This window comes from Sporothrix schenckii, assembly GCF_000961545.1.
Source record: "Sporothrix schenckii 1099-18 chromosome Unknown Cont49, whole genome shotgun sequence".
In the NCBI taxonomy this organism is placed as follows: Eukaryota; Fungi; Ascomycota; class Sordariomycetes; order Ophiostomatales; family Ophiostomataceae; genus Sporothrix; species Sporothrix schenckii.
In genome coordinates, this window is record NW_015971150.1 from 3,171,633 (window position 1) to 3,181,920 (window position 10,288).

At 53.6% G+C, this 10,288-nt stretch overlaps 5 protein-coding genes across 5 annotated transcripts; 3 read left to right on the forward strand and 2 right to left on the reverse strand.

Annotated features, from left to right (window-relative positions):
- Positions 1–253: 253 nt before the first annotated feature.
- SPSK_05664 (uncharacterized protein) lies at positions 254–669 on the reverse strand (the record flags this gene model as incomplete). Its single annotated transcript, XM_016732405.1, has 2 exons — positions 254–492; positions 519–669. The coding sequence occupies 2 exons, from the start codon at positions 667–669 to the stop codon at positions 254–256; spliced, it is 390 nt and encodes a 129-aa protein (XP_016583536.1).
- A 2,747-nt stretch (positions 670–3,416) lies between these two features.
- SPSK_05321 (uncharacterized protein) lies at positions 3,417–4,703 on the forward strand (the record flags this gene model as incomplete). The annotated part of the gene is made up of 1 exon (XM_016732070.1): positions 3,417–4,703. One exon carries the CDS (start codon positions 3,417–3,419, stop codon positions 4,701–4,703), a length of 1,287 nt encoding a protein of 428 aa, XP_016583537.1.
- A 1,441-nt stretch (positions 4,704–6,144) lies between these two features.
- SPSK_05521 (NAD dependent epimerase/dehydratase family protein) lies at positions 6,145–6,951 on the reverse strand (the record flags this gene model as incomplete). The annotated part of the gene is made up of 1 exon (XM_016732265.1): positions 6,145–6,951. One exon carries the CDS (start codon positions 6,949–6,951, stop codon positions 6,145–6,147), a length of 807 nt encoding a protein of 268 aa, XP_016583538.1.
- Positions 6,952–7,869: 918 nt separating this feature from the next.
- On the forward strand, positions 7,870–8,766 carry SPSK_05481 (hydrolase of HD superfamily; the record flags this gene model as incomplete). The annotated part of the gene is made up of 3 exons (XM_016732226.1): positions 7,870–7,896; positions 7,952–8,121; positions 8,202–8,766. 3 exons carry the CDS (start codon positions 7,870–7,872, stop codon positions 8,764–8,766), a joined length of 762 nt encoding a protein of 253 aa, XP_016583539.1.
- A 436-nt stretch (positions 8,767–9,202) lies between these two features.
- SPSK_05522 (uncharacterized protein) lies at positions 9,203–10,007 on the forward strand (the record flags this gene model as incomplete). The annotated part of the gene is made up of 2 exons (XM_016732266.1): positions 9,203–9,452; positions 9,514–10,007. 2 exons carry the CDS (start codon positions 9,203–9,205, stop codon positions 10,005–10,007), a joined length of 744 nt encoding a protein of 247 aa, XP_016583540.1.
- Between the last annotated feature and the right edge of the window lie 281 nt (positions 10,008–10,288).

Consider the following 10,288-nt stretch of genomic DNA (forward strand, 5'->3'; position numbering starts at 1 on the left):
CCCGTTGAGCCTGCGATGCCTCCCAAGCCAAACGCTGAGGCCTCTGTGCTGCCGTCTGCAATATGCGGTCGGTGGCAGCTTCCCTACCCGTCCTCTCGTTACTTCCTCGTACTCTCACACAAACTCACCCCGGTCTCCCCTTCCTTTTTTAATTCTCCATCTCCCCTCTTCCCTTTTCCTGTTTCGTTTCCTTCTCTTTCTCTTCTCCTCTTTTCCTTCCTTCCTTTGCTCTTCCTTTCTCTTTCATCCCTCTCTATCTCTCTTTCTCTTCATTCCTCTCCTCGCCGACCGCTCCTTCCTCTATCCCCCAGGAAGGCCCGACAAGTTTCTCTGTCCCAGGCAAAACCGCAAATCTGCTTGCCTTTTTTCCCGGACCAACCTCGTCCTCTTTCTCGAACCGGAAACTTGAGTCGACAAAGCAGGTGCAAGCAAGCGAAAGTCGAATCCGAACAATCGTTTTCGAACCGCGGAGTAAAAAGGGGGAAGGAACGTCTGTCATCGACTGTTGTCCTTCGTACCTCTCTCTCTTCGCTTCTTTTCGACTTTCGACCTTTCGACTTCTCCTTTTTCGTCTCGCCATTCAGCCTTTGTCTTGTTTTCCTTTTTGCTTTCGTCTTTCGTCAAACCCTCATCGTTTCGTACGCCGCCCGTCTCGATTTTATATAGCATTTCTGGCTTCCTCTTTTTCGTCCCTTTCTTCGTACGTATACCGTATTACTAGGCATCTGCGCCACCTACATACTCCATCATCCCTGATTTCAGATCCGAATCTCCTTTTCTCTCTTTCGGCGCTCCTGTTTGTCCCTTCGGGAACTGTTGTCGCATTCTTTAGCTCTTATCCCTTTCCCTCTCCCCATCTCCCTTGCCACCTAGTCAACCTACATTCCCATTGGGAGATTCGACCAAAGTCGACGAATTCGAGCTGACCAAGGCATTTAGAGCCTCCTTTGCTTGCCTCCTGGCCGCCCTTTCGTTTATCGAGCATTCCTTTTCGACGACGACCTCATCACGAGATCCGATTCGACTCGATCTACGATTGCCCTGAATCCCCCTCGAGACCACAGAACACAGAAATCGCCAACAACAAAAAGCCACAAACTTTTTGTTGTGTTCCCTGCGGTTTTCTACATGATCGCCTCGATCGTCACATTGCCCTCATCTTTTTGAAGGCGTTGAACGTGAGGTGAGTCGGCTGAAAAGACGGTGGCGTAGTAGACGGCCGTGACAGATGGCGACGGCGTAATTCCTACTGTTGGTGCAGGTGGTGGCTGGTTCCTGGCTGGTTCCTGGCTGGTTCTTTGTTCATTGTTCTGGATGCTGTTCCTGGATCGTCAGGAACAAGGCACCGCCAGCAAGCGTCACCGGCACAAGTGACACATCACTACTCACCAACTTGTAGCCGCCCAATTGTGTTGTGTCACTTGTTACTCGCTCTGATGGTCTCTCTGGTCCCTTTCTTCATCTGCTAATCCATCAATTTCCAATAGCTGCGTGCCAGTCCGGCATTCTCTCCACCTTCGCGTCTCTCAAATCCAACCGGCCCTTTTCCTCAGGCTTCGCATTGCTCGTGGGACACGTTAACTCGTAGCTCCTACACTCTGTGCCTTGGAATAGTGTCATTCCTGCCGCTTGTGCTGTCCTTAGCAGATTCTCACAATCACCTCACCGTGGCGGTAAGTACGATCAACTGCGCGCTGTCTCGTGCATTACTACCATTTGTGTCTCCCTCGTCCATATCCCTTTTGTTCTCCACGCAAATTTCCCATCCGCCTTCAACACGGCCCTCTTTGCCCTTATCCTTCTAGCGACCCCAGCATCGACCCCTTTGCAGAACCTTGGTATCTTTGTTTCGACCGTGTCACTGTGGCCGTGAATTGTGGCCTGTGATCTGTCCGCCGTCCGAATTGCATCGATTCGTATCGCGTGTCTCGACTTTCGCTGGCTATTGTTCTCGCTGTTTCTCTTTTTCACGCAACGGCCACTATATCTGGCGCCCGATATCTACTGCTCCATTGAAGTGCAATTCCGAGATTGTGTTCGATAGATCGTTTCCCAGCAGGTGCCCGGTCTCTGGAACGCCAGATGACGCGTTGTACAACAATCCGAGAAATCGAGAAGCGGAGAGAGCAACTCAACAAAAGGGCAGAATCTCCCGATATGGCAGACCGCCTTGACGCGTGACATGATATCCCGCGCATTTTTGACGCCTCACCTGGCAAATTGCATTTCCAACGAGCACACACGAGCACACGAGCGGACACGACCACACAGGTGACACAAGACAAGACGAGGGCACACAATACGTCGAATCCTCCAGTAGAGGACAAGCGCCACGACCTAAAAGTAGCAGCCAACATTCTTCAGCACGTTTTTTGGCAGCACACCTCATCTTCCCCATCCCTTGCCTGGTTCGCTCATAACCTTCACCCTCGCCCTTTTCGTTCCTGCCCTGACCCTTTGTCAAACCTCCACCGGCCCGCGTCTTTTCTTTTGCCCTTTTACCCTTCCTCTCTTTTGCCCCCTCTCCTGGATACCCCTCTTGTCCATCGTAACCGGCAACCAAATCTTGCGAGCGGATCTGCATAGCTGTCCTCGAGGCTGTCGCCTGCGACCGGTTCCTGTGCCTGTCGATCCATCGAGGATCCAATCGTGGATCCAGCGAAACCCCTCGTCTCTCACCGTCCTTTCTTCAGCCTGGCTTGGCTTTCGACTGGATTTCGGTCTTTGGCAATTTGAGAGACGCGCTTGTGAACGCTGACCCTTAGTTCACCACACGCGATAACATTCTTCAAGGCCGCTTCTTAACCAATTTTGTCGAATGCCTCAAATTCCTGTCACGCTCGTTAATTGATTTGATTCACCTGATCCACATCCCGCATGTCTTGCCCAACTCTACCCTTTTACCACCCTCTTTTTTACAGATTACTTGCCGCTGCTTTACGGATTGGACCAATGTCGAATGCTAATATATAACCGCTCGGCCTGCAGAACCTCAAGCAGCAAGACCGTCTTTCCACTCGCAGTCTTTGTTCTCTCTCACCGGCATCCGTTCTTTTTTCCTTCGTTTTTTGTTTGCTTTACAACAACCGGCCTCGTCGCCACCGTCACTCTTTATTTTTTAATTCTTCACACTCCTTAATATTCTAATAGACCATTTCGACTGGTTGGAATAATTCGCTCTCTACAGCATCCTTCACAGTATCGATACCGATCGCTTCTACCGGCTTCCGTTTCTTAATTTACAACCACCTCCACTCCTTGAAGAGACCACCAATTGTTTTCGACTCACGGCGACCAACTCGCCCCGAATACACGACAGTCTTTTTGTTTCAAGCTTCAAGCTTCCCGGAGAGCTCGAACCGACATTCTTTTACATTATTTTTGACTAAACGCAGCCCCATAACCAAGCACCCAATATGGCTTACCATCAGACCAAGGACGAGACTTTCTTTGTCGAGTCTGACGAATGTACCATGTCCATGCCACGCATGACCTCCCGCGAGGCCGCCAAGATGCTCGCACGAAACCGGCAAGAGATGATAGGCAACGAGCTGTCCCGCCTGGCCTCTGACGAGTACCTCGAGGACATCATGCAGCACATGCGGCACATGGAGGACGAGACCCTTCCCGACGTCAACCTGATCGATATGCAGCGCGAGATTCAGTGGTTCATGCGCCCGTACCTCATCGATTTCATCGTTGAGGCCCACGCTGCCTTTGCCCTGCTGCCTGAAACCCTGTTCCTGACTGTCAATCTGCTCGACCGTTACTGCTCCAAGCGTGTCGTTTACAAGCAGCACTACCAGCTTGTTGGCTGCGCTGCTCTGCTCATTGCCGCCAAGTACGGTGACAAGAAGGACCGTGTGCCCCAAATCAACGAGCTCAACAACATGTGCTGCGGCTTGTACGACGCCGGCATGTTCACCCAGATGGAGATGCACGTTCTCAACACTCTGGAGTGGAACATTGGTCATCCCACAGTTGACTTCTTTGCCCAGCTTATCATCGCCGACGAGCGCGACGACCGTGAGGTGGAGCACATGGCTGCCTACATCAGCGAGATCGCCCTGTATCACCGTGATTTCGTCTCGACCAAGCCTTCGACCATGGCCCGCGCCTCGCTGGCTCTCGGCCGTGCCATCCTCGGCCGCCCTGAGGTCAACGACGGCGAATGGGACCACGCTGACAATGTCACTCTGCTCACTCTGTCCCAGAACCTGCACCAGCCGTCCGCCACACTGTCACGCAAGTATGCGTCTTCCCACATGTCGGGTGTCTCTGCAAAGCTCACCGACTTCTTGGCCCGCCACGCCGCATCTATCAACAACAGCAGACTGGTTGCCAACAACAGCCGTGCCTCGCCGCCCTGCGAGTCGGCTGTCGCCGCCGACATTTACAATACGCCTCAGAAGGGCATGGGCGCTATGCCCGGTGTGGCCGATGGCTACATGACACCGCCCATCACTCCCGACGGGCCTTGCTTCGGAGGCAACGGTGCCGCAGGAAAGGAGGTTTACCAGGCGCTGCCACCACGGTGCCCGGTCACGCCGACACCACAGCCGAACCACGCCGCACCTGCCAACTACGTGCAGCAGCACCCACATCAGCAGTTGCACCCACAGCAACAGCAGCAGCATCACCAGCCTCAAGTACACCATGCGGCGCAATATGCGACCTACTACGAAGCGCACGTGGCGCATTAAGAAGGAGTAATGGTGAAGCACATTTTACCTCGCCATCTCCCCTTCCAACAACTCCCGTTGAGGTGTGGGTTCACCCCAACCTCGCACTCTTGCGTTTTTATCTTTATTACCCAACTGCGATGCCTCCCCTTAGCTGGTCCGAAGTATTAGACTCCTTGATACCCTCACAACCCCACCCTGCAGAGGATGGGGTGTGTGTCTGATAATTCTGCTGTTGTACCAATACTCTCACCCTCCTCATCCTGCGGTCAACAGCAGGACGGATACATGCAGGCCCAGCCTCTCTGCGAGCTTTTTCACCTTTTAAAGTTCGTCACTTTTTTTCTGAACAGTTTTCCAAAATATTGTGGGTGCGTTTATTTCCCGGGAAAGAGAAAAAAGAATGTGCTCTGCTCTCTGCATCTGGCATACAGGATTTTGATATGTTTTTATTTCTCGATTTATTTCTCGATTTTTATTTCTTTTCATCAGCGACATGGCATTAGCGATTGCTTTCATCTTTCATTCTTATCGTTGCCTTTTTATTTCTTTTGTCTGTTGGTTGTTACTGTCTGTTTCCTTATTCCCTTGTGTCGAACATCTTTTTACCTGCAATATCACACAACACCTGTCGACTATTTCGCCGACCGCACGCACACCCTTACATTTTCAGACGTGGTCTTAACGACCTGTGCCTCCTGGCACTCGACAAAGACACGACTCTTACTCTTTGTTATTTCTGTTTTCGCTCACCTCGAAAACGAAAAGAAAAGGCGGCCGGCAAATGGATCGAGCGTCCCGAAAATAGGCTCTTGGCTTATTCGCAATTGTCTACCAAAAAAAGCACACTTCACATACCACCACTTTTTTTTACCCCTTTTATTGTCACCATTATTATTTGTCACCAAAATTGAAACCTCGCCAACACGTACATCGACTGCGCACGCCAAAAACACAACATCGCGAAACCGCCCCCCACATCTTCAAAGCAATTTATGCAAAACGGTCCGCCCGACAAATGTTTGACGGGTTGTTCTTTTCTGATTTAAAAAAAAGAACATTTTCCATTCAGTCCCCTGGGAGGGACGTCGAATGGGGTTTTAATTTATTTTTTTAGTTTCAGAAAAAAAAAGAAGAAAAATAGCCATTTATGGATCTCAAATGATTTGCCTCCTTGCATTTGTTCTTTGCCTTGCCTTGTATGTGTCTTGTGTGCTTGTCTGTCCTGCCTTGCCTTGCCTTTTACGACAGTTGCGATGCTTGATTCCTTTGCTTCTTGGGGATTTTGCTCTACCTTGTTCTGTGTGTATGAGATGTACGACAGTGTATGCATTGAAATGTTTCTTGTACGCTACTGTATGAATATGACTATGAAAGTACTAAACATATTGATAGCATTAAGGCGTGCACATTGTCACCATTGACGTTTTCATGTCTGCTTTGTTTACGCCCTTTACTCTCGTTACTCTCCCTTCTCCTTCGTCACGGGCTCGCCCTCGACGGTATCCACGTGCTCCCGCACAACGCGATCAACGGCGGCCTCTGCGTCTTCGCTGCCGGCCAGGAGGTCGATCCACGCCGTCCGAGTGTCCGGGTGTGCCAGAAGCAGGTCGGCCGCGCGGGCCACGGATGCACGGCTCACCTTGCCAATGGAGCCCTTGGTCCGGCCCAGCTCAATGGAGCCTGCGGGCTCGTCCGACAGCGTGCCGGGCCGCAGGTTGATGCCCGCAAAGGAGGTACCCCGGCGCTTAGCCGCGCGGTACAGGGCCTCGTCGGCGGCGATCTTGGCCTGATAGTATGTGGGCAGCACCTTGGAGTTGACGTGCTGGGCCGAGGCCCAGCTGTCGTCATCCCACCAGGCGGGCCGGGCGCGGCGGCTGCTGATGTACGAGACCATCAGGAAGCGGGTGACAAATGACGACGCGCCGGACGCATCGATAACGTGCGTGGCAGCATCGCGGTCAATCGCCAGCGTGCGCTCGGGTCCGCCACGGCCGCCGGCGCCGGCACTCCAGACCACGTAGTCTGGGCGGACCTGATCGAGCAGCTGCTGGGCGGCGGCCTGGCTTTGCACAAGATCCTCGAGGCTGTGGACGAGGACGTGGAGGTTCTTGCGGGCGTTGGCGTCGGGCGCAAGGGCCTCGATGTCGGGCACCTGGTCCTGGGAGCGGATCACGCTGGTGACGGTCCAGGCGCGCTGGAGGAGCAGTGGAGTAAGGAGCTGGGCGATTTTGCCGTGGCCGCCGAGGACGAGGACGTGGTGAGCCATTGTAGTGTTGTGGTGGTGGTTTTGCTGTGGTCGTTCCGTGGGATGGTAATTGGTAGAAGCTTGGAGGAATGCCACTTGACAAAATACGAGATGCAATTGGGACGACCGCCTTTTATGTATGGTCGTCAATTGGAGGCGAAGGATTCGGGCTCTCTGCATGCGAAGGGGCAACCGGGGATAGCAGTGTTTGTACTGTTTGCGGTGCTGCAGGGCTCGTCTATACAAGCTTTTGGTTCAGAGACATGAGATTCTTTGTGTCAGCGTCGCACAATCGCGGGGAAAGGCGTGATCGCAATGACGTCAAGGCGGTTGTTGGCACATCAATTCATTTCGGGTGGCCTTCCTCAGCGACTGCTACACTGTTTTTCTCCTTACCTTGTGTGAGTAGGCCGCAATGTTTTATATCCAAATAATGATGATACCTTTTGTGCCGTGACAAGTGTGCAATTGTCCAAGTCGTTGCCGAATGATCCGAGAATCGAACGAACCATGATGGGCAATGAAAACAAGCAAGATTAATGATGTGTTCAAATTGCCCAGGACATGTGGTGACCTGCCGCCAGTATCCACGCTTGGGTGTGTGAGTTCGACAAAAACCAAACGGACGATGTGTGAATATTTGGGTAAACATCAATCCGCTCAAAGCTCTATCATTGGAAGGGCACGGCACAGGGCAGTCAGGAGGAAGAGCAACAGACCGAAACTTTGGGTAGCAGGAAGGCACACAGCACTGGAACTGGAAAGAGCTCACAGCGCTCCCACAAGCGCCTTCCGCTATTTTTGGTTGACTGGCACACGTGATCATACTTTACGCAGTGGACTCTCCTGTCGTACATCTCCAACCCTTTTTCATTGGAGACCACTTCTCCGAGTTCCATGCCACCGCCAGAACCAAGCCCAACCCATCGCGCTGTCAAAATGGCGGATCACCAAGCGGTAGACTCTGTAGGTCCGTTGCACCTCCACACACCTCGTATGGTCATGCAGCACACGTTGACAGCTTTCGCGCACCTCCTCGTCGACAGATGATGTGTGGACTGTAGATAAGGCCCTGGTGGCTCACGGTATCGAAATTCCTGAGAACGTGACCTCGCCCATCACCTTCTTTCATATCCTCGAGAGGCTCAAGACGACCAAGCGGCAAGGCTGGCTGCGGCACGGTATCAATGCGTGAGTGCTGTGCACCCCCATGTCTCTGCGTTTTGTCTCTGTGATTTAGATCTGGGTGTTCTGACAGCTGGCAACTTCAGTGGCGAGTCCATTGCGGACCACATGCACCGCATGGGCATCATGGTCCTTTTTGCGCCGCCGTCCGTCCGTGCCGCCGTCAACCTCGACAAATGTCTGAAAATGGCGCTGCTGCACGACGTCGCCGAGACCATTGTCGGCGACATTACGCCGTCGGACGGCGTACCGCGCGACGAAAAGTCACGTCGCGAGGCCATTACGGTCGACTTTTTTGTCGACCGGCTGCTGGGCAGCGCGCACGGCGGCGACGACGCGTCGGCCGCCGAGATGCGCGCCGTGTGGAACGAGTTTGAGAGCGGCACCATTGACGGCGTGCCCGACTCGGCCTCGCCCGAGCGCGCCTTTGTGCAGGACCTCGACAAGATTGAGATGCTTCTGCAAATGTCCGAGTACGAACGTCGGCATGGCGTCAACCTGGATGAGTTTACGTACTCGGCAACCAAGATACGCATGCCGGAGATGCGTGCCTGGGCCGACGAGATTCTCGCGGGCCGGGTGAAACAGACGACGGCGGCGGGCCCGACTGTGGCCAGCCGGGAGCAGCAGGACGAGTACTACGGGAAGTAGGCTTGACGGCAGACGCAGGAAACTCCAAATAAAACATATGTTATCTCACACAGCACAGTCAAAGTGGTCTGTACTATTTTGCACGGTTTTCAATGAGCGGCACTCCGGTAAACATTGTTCCAATTGCAATAGGAGTCCCACTAGATTATTCCATATTCATGAACATTCACTGAAGAGCCTTGACATGTATGAAGTAGGAACATGTCGTCCTTCTTAGTCTTCAAAACTGTTAAAGAATGCATACTTGTTGATTGGCCCATTCTCTGTCAACGACCCATTTTTATAGAAGGTCCACTGTGCAAGACGGCCCCGCTAAAACAATAACTAATGGGACTTGCCTTGACCTCCAACAAGTTCAACGTTCTGCCACTCATACCGACCGCTTCGCATCATGGCCTGACGACCCAACACCTCGGTGGACGACACATCAGACACAATGGGCTCTGCTGCATCCAAAGCAGCACGAGCAGCGCCGCCGCGGAAATACCCGACGCGTGCAGCGGGCGCCTCACCAACAGCAACACAAACGCAGCCACGTGCGCCAAGAGAGAAAGAAGGAGATGCATCCAAAGCAAGACAGCTAGAAAGCTCTGCACAAGAGCGGCCGTCACGGCCGCCACGGCCGCGGGAACCAGACCCAGCGGCAGACCCGGCGACAGAGGCCGCAGCCAAGGCCGACGACAAGGGTAGGCGACCTCTCTCTCGTCTTTCATCTCATCGATCGACGTTCTTGTGCTGACCTTCAAGACTTGCATTTTGCCGACCGACTGCGCCAGATGGGCATTGTCCAGCCCAACCCGACCTTCTCTCCCTCCTCGACCGCAGGGCCTGTACAGCTGCCGACGACTGGCTCTCGGCCCACCGGCGGCGCTGAGGTCCGTGGCCACGACGACGACATGCTGCGACTGATTGCCCGCAACCGACAGCAGTACGTCCAGTCGCCCGCGACGGCACCCCGCCCCAATACCACTCTCTCCGTTCTCGACGCTCGCCGCCGTATCCAAGACCTCGCCACCGCCGATGACGAGGACATGGCCGAGTCTGGCCGCGAGTTTTTGTCGGCCCTCACACTGCGCGATGCCCTCGTGCTGCGATCCCGCGGCGTCGACCCGGCCGTCATCGAGAGGCGCCTGCGCCTCAAGGGCGGCGTCGTCGCGCGGCTGGGCCCACGCGGCCTGGTGGAGTCATTGCATGCCGCAGACTCTGCAGAAGAAGCGTCAAAGGCAGAATCGAAGCGATGAGAGCGTGGCGGCAAACGGGTTGTTTCCGCGGCCTTCTCTTCTTTTCTTGCCTGTTCATGTACAACATACCCTGTAGAATATCTCACAATATCACGAATTTGGACGAAACTGTGCACGAAGGGAATGAAAAGTCCAGTTGAGTCGTGAAAGCCATTTTGTCGTGTTCAGTTTTGGAGCCTTTTTTGCCTCTCCTTAATGCTTCCGCAGTGTCCCCCAGAACTCCTTCCCTTCCCTGCTCTTGTCGTCGTCCCTTCCTACTCTGCTGGTTGTTCGCGAAAGCA